Source organism: Arachis hypogaea, chromosome 17 (genome assembly GCF_003086295.3).
Source record: "Arachis hypogaea cultivar Tifrunner chromosome 17, arahy.Tifrunner.gnm2.J5K5, whole genome shotgun sequence".
Lineage (NCBI taxonomy): Eukaryota > Viridiplantae > Streptophyta > Magnoliopsida > Fabales > Fabaceae > Arachis > Arachis hypogaea.
This window is the reverse complement of record NC_092052.1, coordinates 126,927,921-126,949,010: the sequence shown is the minus strand read 5'-3', so window position 1 is coordinate 126,949,010 and position 21,090 is coordinate 126,927,921. Positions and strand designations below refer to the sequence as shown.

Below are 21,090 nucleotides of genomic sequence, written 5' to 3'. Positions count from 1 at the left end.
ATAAAATTCTTGTCCATTATTTATATATTAATTAAGTGAGTATTTTAATTATTAAGAGATTTTTTTTATTAGTTAAGAATTTCTTACTATTGCTAATTAAGAAATTTTTAGATTTCATTATATCTTGAAAGAGTATTGCCATTAACTCTATAGCAACTAAGTGTGGGAATAAATATCTCTCTAAAGAAAGCGATCTAATCGTGCGTGTCTTGAAACCATCTTCATATACTACCCAACAATTTTAGAGAGATATTACTTGAAGATAGCACAAGATCAAAATACCTTGTTCAAGATCATGAATCAATAGTTTGTCAAATTGGATCACTTTGATGGAATGAACTTCAACCGTTGGAAGGACAAGATGATGTTTCTTCTTTCGGTTTTCAATCTTACATATGTGATTGACCCAAATACTACACCAATTGCCAATGCTGCTGAAAATTCCACACTGAAAGAAAAAGAAAAGATTATTCAATTAAAAAAGAAATATGATGAAGATACTTTTGCAAGTCGAGGTCATATTCTCAATACTTTATCTGACTGATTCTATGATCTCTACATACCATTGAAAATTTAAAAATTTTTGGAAGAAAAGTACAATACTGAACGATAAGAAACAGATAAGTTTATTATGATGGAATATTTTAAATTTATTATGAATGCCACTATGCCTGTTATGGATTAAATTCATAAATTACCAATCCTTGTAAGTAGACTTCGTGATCTACAAGTAGTTATCCCTAAATTATTACACGTTGGAGTAATTATTTCAAAAAAATGTTCATCTTGGATTACAGGAAGAAATTTTTACATCTTGGTAAGAAATTCACAATTGAAAAATTACTAAGGCATATACATATAGAGAAGAAAATTCGAAAATGTGATATTGTGTATCTTTCTCAAAGTTCTAAAGTGAATCATATTGGTGAAGAGACAACACCAATAAAAAAATTTTCAAAAAATTCAAAGCAAGACAAAAAGAGACAAAAAGAGAATTATCATTGTCACAAAAAAAGGACATCATTTCAAAAAATATAGACTTATGAAAAAAAAAGTACTAAAGACTAACTTAATAGAAGAGAAAAATCTAATTGCTATAGTTGCAAAAAAAAAGTACAAAATATACATATTGGCATGATTACAGAACACAACATGGCAATAAAAGAAAAAATTGTACCTTAGTGGATATGATTAATTCAATGTTACTAAATGAACAATTGTTTTACAATTTGTGGGGAGAAATATTATTGACATCATGTCATATCCATAATAGGATACTATCAAGACATAAAAAAGTTTCTCCTTATAAAATTTAGAAAGAAAGAAAACCTAATTTAAATTATCTGAAAGTGTGAGGGTGTTTAACCTTTTATAGAGCTCCTAATTAAAAGAGAACTAAATTGGGGGCAAGAGGCATAAAAAACATTTTCATAGGATATGCTCAAAATTCTAAAGCATATAGAATGTTAGACTTAGTGTCTAATATAGTTGTTGAATCAAGAGAGGTAGAATTTATTGAAAATAAAGTTATCAATGATTCAACTTTTAGTTCAGAATATCTCTAAAATGATACTAATATTTCATAAAAAATAAATAATCAAAATAATAAACGTCTAAGTGATAAAGAATTGATTAAATCAAGGAAGAGTTTGAGAGTGAGAAAAAAAAGACTTGGTCCAAATTTTATTTTTTCTCAGGCTATCACCTTTTTGGTAGAAAGAACCAGAAATTTTGTGACAAACAAGATTTTTATTGCGATAAACATAGAGAGTGATTCTCAAACGTTCAAAGAGGTTATGACTTCAAGGGATTTTACTTTTTAGAAAGAAGAAACAAATAATGAAATAGACTTAATATTATCAAACAATATTTGGGTCTTGATTGATTTACCTCCGGGATCAAAGCCTACAGGATGTAAGTGGATATTTAGAAGAAAGTATAATACTAATGATTCATTACAAACCTTTAAAGCAAGGTTAGTGGTTAAAGGATTTAGACAATAAGAATGCCTAGACTATTTTGATACCTACGCATATGTGGCAAGAATGATTTTTATTAGGACTCTTATAACATTAGCATCTATCACAAGCTTCATATACATCAAATAAATGTTAAAACGCCTTTTTTAAATGGAGATCTTAATGAAGAAATATATATATATATATGGAGCAACCGAAAGGTTATGTGCTATCCAAAAATGAAAAAAAAAGGTTTGTAAACTAATTAAGTCTTTGTATGACTTAAAACAAGCGCTTAAATAATGGCATGAGGAGTTTGATTCAGTGATATTATCAAATAGCTTCTCACATAATAGTGCGAATAAATGTATTTACTCCAAATTTACTAAAGATTATAGAGTAATTATTTGTCTAAATGTTGATGATATGTTAATCATCAAAATAAATTTAGAAGAAATTTGTGTAACGAAGGAGTATCTAACTTCTAAATTCAAGATGTAGTATTTGAATAAAGTTGATACAATATTAGGCATAAAGGTGCATAAGAATGAAGTTGGCTTTATTTTAAGTCAATCCCATTATATAAAAAAATATATTGAAAAAGTTTGATCATCTTACAGTTAAAGAATTCAATGCACCCTATGATCCTAATTTTAAATTAGAAGAAAACATGGGAAGACCTATAGCACAATTAGAATGCTAGTGCTATAAAAAATTTAATGTATGCAATACATTATACCAGACCTAATAGAGCATTTGTTGTGTGCAAATTATCAAAGTTTAAAGGAAAACCTAGCATTGAACATTGGAAAGTTATAACAAGAGTTCTTTGTTATCTCAAAAAAATCATAAACTTGGTATTACATTATAGTGATTATCTCGTAGTTTTAGAAGGTTATTACGACGCAAGTTGGATTACAAATTTTTGTGATAACAAATCTACTTCAAGATGGATTTTTATCCTAAGTGGTGGAGCTATAAGTTGGACTTCAAAGAAACAAACATGTATTACACATTCTACTATGTAAGCTGAGTTTGTAACTTTATCAGCGGCAGGTAAAGAAGCGTAATAATTAAGAAAATTGTTATATGATATAAAGCTGTGACCATAGCAGATGACAACCATTTCAATCTTCTGTGATAGTGAATCAACCATGACTCGAATATATAATAAAATTTATAATGAAAAGTCTAGACATATAAGTTTGAGACATAAGTTTGTGAGGCAACCAATAGATGATGGTGTAATTACCATCACTTATGTAAGATCTCAAGGAAATTTAGCAGACCCTTTGACTAAAGGTTTGTCAAGGGATAAAATCAAATAGACTACTGCTAAAATGGGATTAAAATTTATTGTTGTTAAATGATGGAACCCAATTTTATTCTAGTAAACTATTAGTTTCAAGGTTTTATGGGTAATAACAAGTTATTTAACAATTGGAGCACTAAGGTATAGGGTTAGTGCTATTTATAATAAATTAAGAGGGTGAGTTAAAACTCTTAATTAATAAAATGATAATATTATTTATTAAAAGATTTCACCTATATGAATATAGAAGTGGTTTCGTTCTAATAGAAAATTTTAGAAGTTTTATTCTTATAAATATTCATGAAATCATGATGAGTACAAAGTCATATAAATGTTTAAAATTATAGACTCTTAAATTTAGAGGATATAAATAATGTGTGTGATTTTTGGTACTAGCATATGAAGTATAAATTTAATCGATTAGACACTTTTTACTTTTAGAACCTTAAAATTTACACTAATAGAATATTTAATCTTAATGACATATTTTTTATGCATATAATTGTATGATATTTAAAATTTTGTAAATAATGAGGAATTAAAAAGTATTTACAAATTTAATTAATTAGTATTATTAATATTAATAAATGGTTACTAATTGTTCATATATTATCAATTATAATAATAGTACATAGTAGCATTTGGCTAAAAGACATAATCTTTTAAAAATGGTGTATGTTTGAAATATTATATCTATTGGTTAGAGGGACACAACCCTTTAATAATAGTATATGTTTGAAATATTATACCTATTGACAATAGAAGAGTCACAATAACTCATGTAGGTGACAAATTATAACGAGGAGTGCTAGGGGACCAACAATTTTTGGTATTTGTAGCTATCAAATAGCCATCAATGATAATTTTAATGGTGTGAGATTGGTGTGAGATTTCATCCAATGGCTCACTTTTCCTTACTGGTTACATGATGGCTAGAATTTAGAAAAGTTGCTGGCCTCCAAGACTTTTCCAATTATAATTGCTATGTGCAATAGATACAAATAAAATCTTTGTCCATTATTTATACATACTAATCAAGTGTGTATTTTAACTATTAAGAGATTTTCTTTATTCAAAAGAGTTGAGAATTTTTTACTATTGCTAAGTAAGAAATTTTTAGGTTTCGTTGTATTTTAAGAGAATATTGTTATCAACCCTATAACAACTAAGTATGGAGACAAATATCTCTTTAAAAAAAGTGATCTAATATAGTCTTGAATCCATCTTCATATACCCAACAATTTCGCCATGCAATAATAACTCATTGGCTAGCGACAGATTTTTAAATAGATCTTAAATTCGTAACATATTAATCATTGACCTATCGAGTTGGGAGATATTATTGAAAAAAAAAAAAAAAGAAAGGATGAGATTAACAACTAAGGTCAACATATCAGAAGACTATTGATTTCTTAGCTTTCATTATATATTGTTGTGCATGCTGAATAGGAAGCCAACTTGACATTATAGATTGATTTTTAAACTCAATAATTTTGAATAATTGCCTAAAAGTAACTTATAATCACTAAGAAACTGAAAGTGACATGCTCCTCGATATGCGGATCTACATTCACTCCTCACTCTTATCTTCAAAATTAGAAGATCATCCAGCTAGTTATGATGATTATGAACAATTTTTATTCTTCTGGGAACTTAGCTTGCTTTAATTCCTCTATCTATCTCTCCCAAGAAAATGAAGTTTCTATGATGAGTCCATACCCTCCAATCTTCTAAGCACAATGCATCTTAATCATAAATGGATATAAAGCTTCCATGGCATAAAAGAAAGCTGAAAAGGCAAACTTGTATTATTATAATTGGCCACAGCTATTAGCAATAATGTTGTTTGGGCCTCAAATTTAGGTCCTAAATTTATGATTTAACTTGCCTCTAATGGCACCAAAAGGTTGGTCAAATCCTAGAATTTTATTCATAAATAAACCAAATAATAAATGACTACTGCGTACTAATTCAATTATTATTTATATTATATTTATATATAGTTGGTTCTTTTATAAAAGTTAATAACTTTATAATAAAAGTTGATCATTTTTGCAAAAAGTTATAAACTTTTTGTGATGGGAAACAAGTTCATTGACATCAAAGGTTCATCCATTAATCTTAAACTAATGTATGTGGAATTAGACCCTAAGTTATAACTAACAAGTTTCACAAGATTGGTAATTCCTTCCAGAGAGAGAGAAAAAGGGCTCATGTATATTTATATTAACTTTCATTAAAAAAGAATGTTAAGTTCTTAATCAACTTTGTGAATTACCTTAGTGATGACAAAAAAATATACTAATTATGGGAATGGAAAGCGTACAAGACATGCAATGAGATGGTGAAGTTTGATCTCCCACTCTTGCAAGTATAAAGTAGTATTTTTGTGACAAATTGTGTAATTAATTGAAGGTTGGATGAGAAGTAAAGATATGAATTATATGAAGACACTTATATAGAGAGTTAATGGTGAAAATGGTTTTCGAAAGATCATGTTTATCTTAATATGATCTTTAAAACAAAAAAAATCAAATGTCTTAAATAATTGGTTATTAAAAAATACAATAGTAAATTAAATTAGCTTTTTTTGTTAGTTAGATAACGTTGCATGTCACAAAATAATTATCTCATCATATAATTGACAAAAAGACTAATATAATTTAAAATTGTATTGTTTAAAAATTAATTTGAAAAAAATTAATTTTTCAATAAAACCGAATTGATGCACATGTACTCTTTTAAAATCCTTTTTTATGATAATTAACTCCTTGATTTTTATACAAAAATATTATCTACACACTAGAATTAATCATTATATATTTATATATAAATATATGTATAATTTAATTTATTTTTAATGTATATTTTATATTTTAACATATATTTTACTTTGATAACTAAATTTAATGCCTGCCTGCTAGCATGGCTGGTTTTTATATATATTGGCCGGTAACTTAAAAATTCATTCTCTCCACTCTCTTGCTTAATTTGAATTAGGGATATTATTAGAGACTCAAATTTGGGTTCAAACAAGCTTACTGCTATAGTTAATATATAGATAATAATAATAATAATAATAATAATAATAATAATAATAATAATAATAATAATAATAATTCAGTAACAAAATCTCATAAAATGTGTTTGATACCGCTTAGGAAGATATTAAACATGGCCTTATCATTTGTTTAATTATGGGGTAGTTAGTGGTTGACATGACACCAAGCATTATTATTAAAGTTTAGTATATATATGTCGTCCAATTGCACCGATAGTAAGATACTGTAAATTCGAATTTCCATCAGCATAAATTGAAACATTGGAGAATTCCATGCATGAACAAAAATGAAAAGTAATACTCAAAATTAAATCACATGTATGAGAATATTAGAGGGGGTCATATTCACATGTTTATGAACTTGTTTGCTAAACGAGTGAACAAAACATGATGATTGATGAATTGTGATCCTCTCATACATAATATGCAGCATTATTCAACGTTAGTTTTACAATTAAGCCAATTATTTATTTATTAAAAAAAAGCTATATAAGAAAGTGTATTCTGAGTCACAGGTGGAGAAAATCAAGGAAGAGGGAATCAAACAAATTAAAGCAGATTGTCTCTAGAAGGGGTATCTCCAACAAATAATTAATAATCTATATTTATTACAGAACAAATATACTTTAAATTAGGATTTTACTATTAATTATAGTTTAAATTGTAAAAATACTCCAATCTACTTTCTTTTATTACTGTTCCTATAAGACAACTACCATCAAAGCTTTTTTTCTTTTCTTTTCTGTTAATTTTCAAACTCATATATTATTTAAGAGAAATTTATTTTTTTTAATTTCTTTTTATATCTAATTCTAGAAGTCATTCAATTGCATTATTAGCTATTTTAAAATTAAAAAACATACACATACATTTAGTTAGTATATATTGCCATAACAATACATATTCTAAAGATTTAAGCTAAAAAAAATATACAAATTTTTTTCAACTATTAATATCTAATAAAAAATAATAGAGTCCTGCTAGGGAATCAATGGAATATTTATACAATGGGAGTTAAAAAATAAACATCACTTATACTATCCAGAATAATCATCCGGAATACTAGGAATAATAAACATCTCATTTTAAAAATTTAAGCTGATTTTGGGATTCACCAAGGATCAAACTCTTAACCTTTCAAATTTAGAGCTCTAATACCATGTCATGATACCACTCATCCCAAAAGTTTCAGCTGATGAAAAAAGATAACACTAATGCTTATATCTCTAATACTAAATTGGACATTCCTAAACTTCTATTGTACATATTGTACAAATATTTCATTGCCTCCTATACTTTCTCAAAATAATATATATAAAAGTTTGACCTACAGAAGCATATATAACTTTAAAATAATGGTACCTAGTAATGGTGGCAGAAAAATACTAAAAGAATAGGAAAATTTATTATTTTTAATTAATAATTAGTTATTAATATTTAAAAACATGAATTAAAAGTATATTTTTAAATTATTAAATTTAAAAAATCAGATTAATAATTAAAAGTGACCACAAAAAATAATAAATTCTATGGTCTTTTAAAGTTGCTGACATTAGTATATCCCAACACCCAACATGCCTTATCCTCTTATTATTATTATTGATCTATGGGTGCCTAGTAGTAGTGCAATTTATATGGTCTTAATCATCACTACTACTCATTACCATCATAGACGCTGTTACTATATAAGGAAGGCCACCTCACACACTTGAGATATATAGAACCTACCTAGCTATATTAAAACATCATCATTCATCAATCTCTCTCTCTTTTACAAGAGAAAAAAAAAATGGGAGAAACATTAGTGATGAGCAAGGCAAAGCCTTATTTGCTAACTGTGGGGCTTCAGTTTGGGTTGGCAGGAACCTACATATTCTCCATGGCCAGTCTCAACCATGGAATGAGTCGTTATGTCTTTGTTGTTTATCGCAATCTCATTGCTGCTATTTCCCTCGCTCCCTTTGCATTCTTTTTTGAAAGGTCCTAATATAACTAGTTACCTTCTCTATATTCGTAGGAAGGGTTTCAGGTATATCGGGAATATCGGTGTTTCATTTTAATCGTTGATCTGAATTATAAAAAATATATATAATATATATTAATTAAAATCAACGGTTAAAATAACTGAAATACCGGTATTTTTGGATATACCTGATAACTTCTCATACTGATGTTGCCTTTCAATTTCAATTTTTGTTTCTAGAGTAGAATTATCAAAAGAAAAGAAATTAAATATAGAAGTATTTTCTTATTTTCAAAATACAAAAAATATAATTTTTTTTATATATTTTCATTATTTGACTTCAAATAATTTTCTACGTATGAGCTAGTCAAATATATATATATATATATATATATATATATATGTTTTTTCAAATAATTTTACTGTAAATATAATACATAATAGAATATCATATAAGGTTTTATTGTTATTTGAATTTCTATTTATGAGTTTTTGTTTTATAAGAGACAATATTCAAAGCAAAAATATAATTTTTTATATATATTTTCATTATTTGACTTAAAATAATTTTCTGCGTATGAGCTGGTCAAACCATTTTTTTTTAAAATAATTTCACTGCAAATATAATACATGATAGAATATTATATAATAATTTTATTTGATTTATATAGCTAAACTTTTTCAGTAAAATAAGGTTTTATTGTTATTTGAATTTCTATTTATGTGTTTTTGTTTTATCAGAGACAATATTGAAAGCAAAAATAATTTTTTTGTAACATACTATATATAGTGCATGTTACTTTTATTAATTTGAGTTTATGAAGCTAAGTAAAATGTTATGCTTCGATTGATGCAGGAAGGTTAGGCCAAAGATGACACTCTCTGTCTTTATTCGAATATTGGTTCTCGGGCTTCTGGAGTAATGATCTTAATCTTTTTCTATACCTAATTGATAGTAATAAATAACATGCATATTACTGATTAATAATAATTAATAATTGAAATAATTAGATGATGTATGCATGCTGATGTATGTGAAGATTATTTGTATTTGATTAGCATAAAAGAAAACATAAATAGTTAGTGAACTTTTGAAAGAATTTCTACCCGATATAATGTTAGTGAGGTATTGATTCACCAGAGGTTACATTACTAGAATCCCAACTTTTTTTAGTTTAAGATTTAAGAATTTAATTAATTAAATATGATTTGACTAAAGCCTTGTAAGAAAAAGTAAAAGTCTTAGGATTGTTTTCTTTTTTATTTTTTCATTCTTATAATTCAAATTTACAGTTTCTAATTAAAAAAAAAACAAATAATTACCATCTTAATAAATTCTAAGTCAAGAATTACTCATTAATAGAGTACAAAATAAAATTTAACTTTGTCTTTTTCGTTCTTCAGTTAAATTAAAGATGAATATCTCAAAGATTGATTATAAGGTGGTATTTGATTTTGAAAATAAGATAAAAAAATACTGAGAATAGTACATAAAAAAAATACAAAAATTAATATTTTTATATTTTTTTTTGTAGTGAAATAAATATAAGATAGAATAAATAACAAAAATTTTAATGTATTTTTATGTTTTTCTTCATACAAAATTTAGAATAAAAAATAAAATAATAAAAAATATAATTAAAAAAAATTGATAGTAATAACTAATATAAAATAAATTATATTTTTTTTCAGTATCTTTGTATCTTTACACTAATTTAATTTTTTAAAATATATTTTTATCTATATCTCATATATTAAATATAATTTTGTGTTTATATATCTATATCTTAATATTTTATATTTATAAACAATAGCAGTCTAATAGATGATAAACTAATTAAGATGGTTTATTTTGATGTTACAATTAGGCCAGTGATAGACCAAGGATTCACATTCTTAGGGATGCAATATACATCAGCTTCATTTGCATCTGCCATTATGAATGCTGTCCCATCCGTTACCTTTGTCCTAGCAGTCATTTTCAGGTAAATGCTTCTTTACTTTATCTTATACCTAGCTATAACCAACTGGATAATATTTACTAACTATTTATTCCAATCCAATACTTCAATTTGATGAAATTTTCAGTCTACGCTAATAATATGTTAATAATTATTAGATGATTTTAATGGGAGAGGTAATTTTTTTTTAGTCAATATCAGATTTTTTTTTATTTTAAATTTTAAAATTTAAATTCTATATTCTAAATTAAAATTTTAAATCTTAAATTTTTCAAAAGTAAAGATTAAAAAGTAATTTTAAAATAAAAAATTAATATTAATATTAATTACTTAAAAATTAATTTTATTTTTTTATTAAATATATAATTATTTATATAATTTTAAGATATGATATCAAAATTTTTTACTAAAATATCTAAAATTCGTCATATATATATATACTTAATAATTTAAATTTTTGGATAAATAATCTCACTAGGATAGATGATTATTAGTTTCATCTATTTATTTTTAATATTACCACTTGTGGATATTCTCCACATACGTACCACTTACATGCATGTGTTAATAATAACTAATAATTTAATATAAAACCAGAAAAACTATCAAAAAATTAAAGAATTGACTTTCATATTAATATTATAGAATTACTATTACTTTTAATTTAAATTTTAAAAATATTAATAAAATAGGGATTAACTTCAAACTTACAAAATAAATAATATAGAGCAAGAATTTTCACTGGACAAAATCTTTAAAAATTTATAAGTGAAAAACATTGTTTACTTTATAAATTAATTTTTAAAATTAAGTTAGACATACTGAATCTCAATTCTAATACAGAATAGAGCGAGTAAACGTGAAAGAGGTGCGAAGCCTAGCAAAGGTGATTGGGACATTGGTAACGTTTTGTGGCGCATTGGTGATGATACTCTACAAAGGCCCTATTATGAACCTTTTTGGTTCTTCACACGCAATCCATGATGATAATCATCACCACCATGATTCAACTCACTCCACTCAGAGCCTCTCTCATTGGGTCTCTGGAACTCTCTTTCTTTTTCTCGGTTGTGTCGCTTGGTCATCCTTCTACGTGTTACAGGCAAGTTTTCCAATTATATTGCTCTAATTAATATTTCCCCATATAGAAAATGTATAGGTAATCAACAAGATTTTTGAACAATGTGTAAATAATGTGAATTAATAAGGTTAAAAGAGTAAATTTAATTAATAGCATTAAATTAGGGTGTAGTGTATTTTCATTTAATTGGTTGTTGTTCATGTTGTTCAAAATTTTCATTGTTCCTAACACTTCCCTTTTATATAATATTGTTGTAAGAAAGTCTAACAAAATATTATCAATCTACAGTCTGTAACGTTGAAAAGTTACCCGGCCGAGATGTCATTGTCCTCCTTGATATGCTTGGCGGGTGCTTCGCAAGCTTCCGTCGTCGCTGCGGTGGCCGAGCATCACTCCGGCGCTCGCCCTTGGATCGTTGGTTGGGACTTCAGGCTTTATGGTCCTCTTTACTCGGTTCGTCATCACTACTTACCATTATTATTTGAAGATAAAGATTTATATACAATGAAAAATGCTAGGGAACTAGCAATTTTGGTGTTTTGTAACCATCAATTAGTCATTAATAGTGTTTTTAATGGTGTCAGATTACATCTAATGGTAGAAAATTACTCACTTTTATTTTGATGGTTAAGTACTGGTCAGAAAACACAAAAATTGCTGATCTCATAGACTTTTCCATATACAATTGTTTTCATACAATGATTCCACCACGCTAACAATTGTCAGATATTAATTTCACATGAATACAACTAACTACATGTGAATTTTTACCTTATTTAAATTGAGATTAAATAGACTTAATTTAATTTGAAAAATTATTTTATGAGATAAAAATTTTGATATATATAAATTTTTTTTTTAAGTGATAGAAGCTTCTCTTTGTCTTTGATAATATCTCGACCAGAATTTGCATTATTTTCCTTCTAAATTTTTATATAAATACCATGTGAGGAACAACTGAGTTAAGTGATGTAAATTAAGCATTTTTTCTAAACAGAAATGGGCTTATGATTTTTTTTTCTTTTTGGGTCTGAGTGGTTATGGAACTTGACATTACTTGTTGTTACATGAAGAACATATACAAGAGTGTATATATCCAATTCTTTGTCATTGAGTGAAATTTATTAGATCAATAATAAATATAATTTAATTTTGATACACGGTGTAAAATAGTTTTACATGTGTATCTAATTATATTATGTCACATCAGTACAAATAATTACCTTTGACATTAACCGTGTGAATAGTCATCCAAAAAATAGATGTGATTGTAGCACTGTATAAAATATTTTAAACTCTAATAAATAATAATTGAAGTGTTACTAATCAATAATATTTGAACATTATTGCAGGGTATAGTTAGCTCAGCCATTGCGTATTACGCGCAAGGGTTGGTGTTACAAAGCAAAGGGCCAGTGTTTTTAACGGCATTTAATCCCCTTTGCATGATCATTGTTTCCGTCTTGGGCTATTTTCTTCTCTCTGAGACTCTTCACTTGGGCAGGTACATTTCTTTCTTATTGGACTCCAAGCCCAGCCCAATTAAGGCCCATATTCTTAAAATCACCAAAAAGAATCAATTCTATACACTTTCTTAAATCATAATTAAGATATTAATATAAAACAAGATCCTTTTTTAAATATAATTAAAAATTAAGATATTAATTATGATACTCTTAAAATATCTATTTAAAATGCACGTTAACAAGATCCTTATTCATATACTAGGAATTGATATCATCAAAGCAAATTCTTGAATAGATATAAGTTTAGGTGGAAATTCAGGTGCAGTCGACTTCACGTGAAGTTGATACTTGAGAGCCATTTCAGGTATCAACTTCACGTGAAGTCGATTTCACCTGAATTTTTACCATAAGTTTAATAATTTATACCATAATATGTACTCACAAAATAATTAGCCTCTAAATAAATTGACGTGTTTTAAAAAAAATTAGTAGAATTTACTTTTACTCTGAATGTAAGTTGTTATATTTATACTCATCCAAAAAATGTTTATTAATTTGTTTATGTAATTTTGAATGGCAGTATCATAGGAGCAATTATTATAGCAGTGGGTCTTTACTCTGTGGTGTGGGGTAAAGGAAAAGACAGTTCTGACCCCACTATGACGCCGACCACAACAACAACAAAGCAAACAGAGTTGCAACAAAAACAACTCCCAATTACATCATCCGATATCTAATTACAGATTTCCTAGAAGGCAATCTTAATTAACTGATCCAATTCATGCACGTGACAAAATAATTGAGCCATTTTTATGGATCCTGTGCTTTTTGTTGCCATGAAAAATCTAGCACTGTTGTTAGGTTGTATTATTTATGCTTGCGGTTTCTTAGCATATAATTGTGATCATGATTAGGTTGCTAATGGGGGGAATGTTCTTGAACAATTATATAAATCAGCAAGAAAATTATATTTGTACTTTCCATGTAAAGCTATATGCTTTTTTGTTTACATTCATGATCATTTGGATTTCAACAACAAAATAAGCTAATAAGGGTTATGGTGCAGTGTAACGATCATCAATTCGATGGCCAACCAAATTCGATCCAAATTCATTATACATACGGTTTTAATATGAAAATGATCTAATTATAAAATTAAAAATAATATAAAAATTTAATTAAATTTTTTTTTGAGAATTTAACTAAAAATTTAATAAAATTATAAAAATTAACAAAATAATTAAATTATTATTTTTTAGGTTAAGTTATGTTCACTCAATCTAAATTCTAATATCATCATCCTAAGACAACTGGTCACATATAAATATAATGATGAGAAATAACTACAGTAATGTTAGTGTCATATACATTATTGTGTTTGCATTGCATTGGGCCATATATGGATGAACAAACAAGAACATATGCGCTGCTATATATAGTGTTATGTATCCGTCGTCATCATATCTCATATATATATTGCACTTGTTTATAGGCACAAAATACAGAAAAAGAAATTATATTTATTAGATAAGATATGAATATAAATATTGTATTTAAAGATACTGAATTAGTATATTTTATATTATTTTTAATAATAAAAATATAAAATATTAATAAAAAATATAATTTATTTTTTATTTTTTATTTTTTTATAAATATAATTTTTTTAAAATTTTTATATGAAAAAATAAAAATATATTAAATTTTTATAATTTATTTTTTTTATATTTAATTTACCATCAAATAAAATATAAAAATAATAATTTTTATATTTTTATCTTTTATATATTGTTCTTAATATCCTATTTTATTCTATTTTTAGAACTAAATATTACCATATATAACAGAGACTTCGAATGCTATATCCTTTCTTTTCACCTTCAAATAAGGCTCTAGATATGAAATATTAAATATTTAATTTCTAAACTTCTTTTATTTCTGAGATATATATATATATATATATATATATATATATATATATTATCTTAATATCATATTATTTATTTTAAAAATTTAAACTGATAAAAAAATAAATAATTATATTTCTAATACTAATAATTTAAAAGTTTTAAAATTAAAAAACGTTATAAGTATATTATTTTTGTGTATGTTATTTCATTTAATATATTTTTTATTTTTAGTATTGAAAGTGATTTGATAAGAAATAAGTAAATATAAAAATTTATCTTCTATACTATAAACAAATATACAAAAAATAATTTCTCTTCAAGATTTACCTAAATGACCAACCAAAACTAGCTTTGTTTTAGTTTGAACCTGACTCGTCCGTCTTCATCATTACCCTTTTCTAATTAAAAGCTAAGTGGATTCCCGCGTATATATAATGACTGCTCATATAATCGAATTTAGAACAACATTATTATTTTCATTAGAAAAATTCTAGGGAGTTGAGTGGGATTCTCCATTATTATTTTCATGTAAAAGTGGTGGGCATTTTATCATGCTTATGGCGATTCAAGTACCCCTTATATAGATTCCCCGAATTTAAAGCCACTATAACCAAATTTGATCATCGAATTTAATTAACAAAATTTAGAGAATCATTAAAATTTATTGTTTTAGGTTATTAGTCATTAATATTTAAAAATTAGAAATATTTGGCAACTAAAAAAAATAGTAAAAAATAGATATAATTTGTCTTATTTAGTGTTTATTAATTGTTGTGACAATTAATGAATGTTAAATAAGGTAAGTTCTGATTTTTTTTGTCTCTCTAGCATTACCGTTTAAAAATATAGAATAAAGTACGTTGTTAGATTACTAGATTAAAAAAACTAAACAAAAAATTGAGTTGATAATTAAATAATGATTAAAAATAAATAAATTTTGATGATTCTCTAATATTTTTTATTTAATTATTTAATATAGCAATAATTATAATAAAATTATTTATTTAAAAAGTTAATAGGAGAAAATATATATAAATGGTGAACATGAATTGAATTCTATACTTATATAATCTCATCCTATATAATGAAATTATTTTTTGTCTTAAAAATATAAAGTAATAAAAAATATATATAAATGATTATTTTTCAAACAATAATATGTAAAACAATCCAGTACTGTTTTACTTTCGTTGTAACATTATCATAATTTGTAATAGGAGGATGTAATAATTAGGGGTGTCCATGAATCGAATCGTATCCGCAGATCCACGGTAAATATTCGCATTCGATTCGAAAATTGCGGATTCGATCCGATCCGCAAATTGATCGGATCGGATCGGATTTGTGGATCGGATCGGATCCGATCCGCACCCTTTGTGGATCGGATCGCGGATATCTGCTCTACATCCGCATATCCGCACTATAATAATTAAAAAATAAATAAATATATATATGTTTGGTATTATATTTACTTGTTTGTATGTTTTAGTTAGTAATTATTATTCATATATTGTATTATTTTACTTTTGTTATTTAGAGAGAGTTTGACTAAAAATATTTTAGGAATAAATAAGTTTAAAAGTATGAAAGAAATATTTTTATCGAATTCTTTTACATAGAAATATGACTAAAAAGAGAAGGTTTAATTATACGGATATATTCGATATCCGATCCGATCCGATCCGATCCGCAAATGTGCGGATCGGATCGGATCGGATCCGGCACTAAAAAGTGCGGATATCATATCCGATGAAAATTGTGCGGATCGGATCGAATTTTCGGCCATATCCGATCCGATCCGATCCACGGACACCCCTAGTAATAATCCTCTTCAAATTATAAATTCAAGAAGCATGTGTAAATTATGTAGGGAGTCACTTAGATAAATGCGTTTAAAACGTCTTTTTTTAAAGATATTTTTTAGTAATTAAAATTTAATACATATAATTAATTATATTATGTTATTTTTGTCAAAATTAGATTAAATAAATTAATTTGGCCAAAAATTTGTAAATCAAATCTTGAACTGATCAATATTTTTTTTTATAAAAAAAGACTACAATAACCTTATTATAGAAAATGATTAAAATACTTCTATTATATATATTTTTAAAATTTTGAGAACTCTAAATCCTAACTCTATGATGGCACAAAGAGAAGAGAAGAATTAGGATTTAGGGTTATATATATATAATAAGAATAAGAATATTTTAGTTATTTTTTATAATAGAGATATTGTAATTATTTTTATAAAAAAAATATTAATTTAGATCGGTTCAAGGAGTAGTTCACTTATTTTTTGGCCAAATCAATTTATCTGATCTATATTTTGATAAAAATAACACGATTTAATTAAGTATATGTATTGAATTTTAATTATTAAAAAACATCTTTAAAAAAGACGTTTTAAGCGTCTTTATCTGAGTGGCTCCCATTATGTATGTAACCAATATACTGTTCACAGGGACAGACATAAAGGGGTGAGTGGAGGCCTCGGCCTCCCCCAACTGTTTTAAAAAAAGATTAATAGTAATAAGTTATTAAATATTAATAATTTTTAATATATAAAAAGTAAGTAACAATATTAAAAAAAATCTAAAAAGATATTATTATTAATATTTTTAATTAAATAAAAAATTTTAAATACCATAAAGTGGATTTTTTTTTGTGAGTGTTCTTCTTGATTCATTTGGTATTAATTCTTTCTGTTTCAACTATTACAACTAAGAGATCTTTTTCAGTTACGAATATTATGAAGAATAACTCAGAAACAAAATAAAAGATGAATTTCTTGCTAATTGTCTTTTAATTATATTAAAAAAATCATTGAAAAATTTGACACAAATTCTATTATCGATGAATTTTATGATACGAAGAATTGACCACTTTTTTTAAAAAAAATATATAATATTTTTTATATTTTAAAATATATTCTCTATGAATATATTTTTGTAATACATTTTATATTATATAATTTTTTACATAATTTTTTAATATTATATATATATATTATTTCTTCCATAATAATATTTTTAGATCTATCCGCGACTGTTGATGAATTCTGGCGTGAACTAATTTAATGTGTGGTGAATTAGACAGCATTAACTAAATGATGGTGACAAGCATGTGTAACTCACAGTGATGATGATAGCTATCTGTAATAGTAGTAATACATTCCAAAAAAAATAACTTCCTTTAATTTAATAATTCTACCTTATTATTGTATAAATTTCCAATTAAAAAGAGCATGCATACATGTGGATGAGAAACCAGTTCCTATTGCTTTCTTTTGGCGCTGACTTGTGCCTTGCGCTGTTGATGTTGCACGCTGAATGGGAAGCAACTATCTACAAAAACTTAATTATTTATATTTATTACATTTTTATGTATATAATATTAGGGAAAAAGGTCAAACATGACAAAGAAGAGAAAACATTTCTTTTCATTCTCTGATTTTAGCCAAACCGAGGAAACTATATATGGTTACACAATAGAAGGTACATTTTACACAACTTTTCATACAACTTTACTCTTGCCAACACATCATACCAAGATATTATTATTATCTATGGTATCAAAAATTAATTGTCTAACACACATATTCTGATAAATTTTAAATTGACAGTTTTTTTTCAAAATTCATATATCAAGACCAAAAAGACACTAAAAAATTAGCCTCATATCAAATGACAAAAGCTAAAAGGTACATAATAACTACCTAATTAAACTCTTTCACTAACGATTTTACATGGCTGTATACAGGACGGATCTAAAAATAGTATCATAGGGAGCCAATAATATATATAATATTAAAAAGTTATGCAAAAAATTATATAATATAAAATGCATTCAAAAATATATTGATAGAGAATATATTTTAAAGTACAAAAAATATATATATACCTTTTATTAACGAAGTGGTCGATTCCTCATTTCATAAATTCATCGATAATATAATTTGTCAAAATTTTCTACAATTTTTTTCAATATAATTAAAAGACAATTAGCAAGAAACTTATCTTTCATTTTGTTTCTGAATTATTCTTCACAATATTCATAGCTGAAAAAAAAACTCTCAGTTGTAGTAGTTGAAACAGAAAAAATTAATACAAGAAAAACGCTCACAAGAAAAAAAAAATCTACTTTATAAGAATTGAAAAATTTTATTTAATTAAAAAATATTAGTAATAATATTTTTTTATATTTTTTTAATATTGTTACTTACTTTTTAGATATTAAAAATCATTAATATTTAGGTTAGACTGGATTTTTATTTATATTAGACTAAATATTAAATAAATTTAAAAAAAATTAAATTGTACTTAATAACTTATTACTATTAATATTTTTTTAAAAAAATTGGGGGTCGAGACCTCCACTCACCCCTCCGTAAGTCCGTCCCTAGCTATATAGCTATAATGTACAATGTAGAAAATTAAAAGACATTTATTTACAAATTAGTTAATATTAATAAGAGTAAAACTCTAATAGCACCTTAAAAGTCTGTTATACATTAGTTAATTTTTTTTTCTCTTTATGATACAGAACAATAGCCTTACCCTTCACCTCTATATAAGGCAGAATATGTATAATTGTAGAGAAAAATTGTAATACTGATTAACTTGCATCACAAGCAATCAATACAGATTTTATTAATTTTTTTAATTCATTATTCTCTTAGTTTTTAATCACTATGGGGTTTTTGTCTTTAATCTTTAAGACTTTTATATATGCACGAAACCTTAATTAAAAATTACTTATCGAAAAAAGAAATTTATATATCTGGAATTTATATATGACTTAATGTTTAGTGCAATATCAAAACTTTTTATAAATAAACAAGAATTATTTAAATCATGTAATTCAATATCTCTGAGTGCTTGTTATATTTTTTAATGTACTTCTGAGCCATTCAGAGCCAATGTAACATTATATATTACTATACGGATCGGAGATGATGAAAGCATATACCTAGGCTTAGTGTATATATTAGTATCAGATTTAGACTTAATCCTTCGTAGATTGACTAATTAAGGATGGTTAATTAGTAGTGGCCATTGGCCAAGAGTTGTGTCTGCGCACGTCATCCATATATCATTAAAACTAATCAACGAGGTGCATATATATATATATATATATATATATATATATATATATATATATATATATATAAAGTAACAATAAATTAATCATATATCTGGTGCCATTATTCCTATCATTATTATCAGCAATAAAATAAAAATATTTAATAACCAAAAAATATTAATAAAAAATTATCAAAATTTATTATTTTTAATTTTATTTAATATATTTTATAATAAATAAATATTAAATAAAATAAATTTAAACTATTTGAGTTGGTTATTTTTTTTTCTCTCTAATATTATCAATAGAATAAATATTAAAAAAATTAAAAACTAAAATAATTCGGTTATAACTAACCAAAATTTTTTTAATTTCACTTTATTTATATAATTTTTTATCTCATTCTCTTATCACTTAACTTATCACATTATATCCCTAACTACTAGGATGTAACATATTATATATTAATGAGACATTTTATAATTTAATTTTTATATATTCTTTTGGTGACTATTTGATTTTTATATATATTATTGCATTAAAGACTAATCATAATAATATACTTTGAATGTCATTAATGTTAATTGATTTTTTTATAACTATTAATTTTTTTTATTATTTCACTGCACCTACGTAATATTATAGAAATTAGAGTAATTTAAATTTTAGTTGTCATTAATTTTAATTAATTTTTTTTGTGATCACTAATTTATTGTCTCACTTACATAATATTTGTTTTATATTTTTTAAAGTATAATAATAATTTATTCTAATTTTTTAAGACAAATATTTTTAAATTTTATCATAATTAAATTTAAAAAAATATCAAATATTTATATTAATTTATTCAATTGACAAATTTACTCATAATATTCACAAATTTATACATATATATACAAATATTATTAATCATATATTTTTATTTATTATCTATAATATTTTAACTACCTAACATTATTCAAATATTAAAGCCTAGCTACATTTTGGCCATTAAGTGCAATATATGTACAAACAATAAACATGTCTTGAATATTCTTGATGATTATAACCGTTAATTAGCAGTTAATCATAAAGAAAAATAACAGATATTGGCCACATTAATTTATGAGACATAGTGATATACACTTGGATATTTGTAGTCCTTCTGAGCTGCACAGAATTAATTCAGTGGAGCTTCAATTTCAGGAGGAGGGGGTATATAATAAATAATTTATTTTATATATTAAATTATTAGCGCAAAATGAACGCACTTCAACGACTTTGCGCAGAAAAGGATAGTGCGTTTATATATGA

General features: G+C 25.2%; 1 protein-coding gene across 1 annotated transcript; it reads left to right on the top strand.

The window, feature by feature from the left end:
- The first annotated feature begins 7,898 nt into the window (after positions 1-7,898).
- LOC112766329 (WAT1-related protein At4g08290) lies at positions 7,899-13,791 on the top strand. Its single transcript, XM_025812235.3, has 7 exons — positions 7,899-8,311; positions 9,151-9,213; positions 10,163-10,279; positions 11,099-11,357; positions 11,625-11,789; positions 12,689-12,840; positions 13,383-13,791. Exons 1-7 carry the CDS (start codon positions 8,121-8,123, stop codon positions 13,537-13,539), a joined length of 1,104 nt encoding a protein of 367 aa, XP_025668020.1. The 5' UTR covers positions 7,899-8,120; the 3' UTR covers positions 13,540-13,791.
- The last annotated feature ends 7,299 nt before the right edge of the window (positions 13,792-21,090 follow it).

Bases quoted from the DNA above. Each gene is read 5' to 3' on its own strand.
- LOC112766329 (XM_025812235.3), top strand. From the start codon at position 8,121: ATGGGAGAAACATTAGTGATGAGCAAGGCAAAGCCTTATTTGCTAACT. The intron at 9,214-10,162 runs GTAATGATCTTA...TGTTACAATTAG, and splicing joins TTGGTTCTCGGGCTTCTGGA to GCCAGTGATAGACCAAGGAT. The intron at 12,841-13,382 runs GTACATTTCTTT...TTTGAATGGCAG, and splicing joins GAGACTCTTCACTTGGGCAG to TATCATAGGAGCAATTATTA.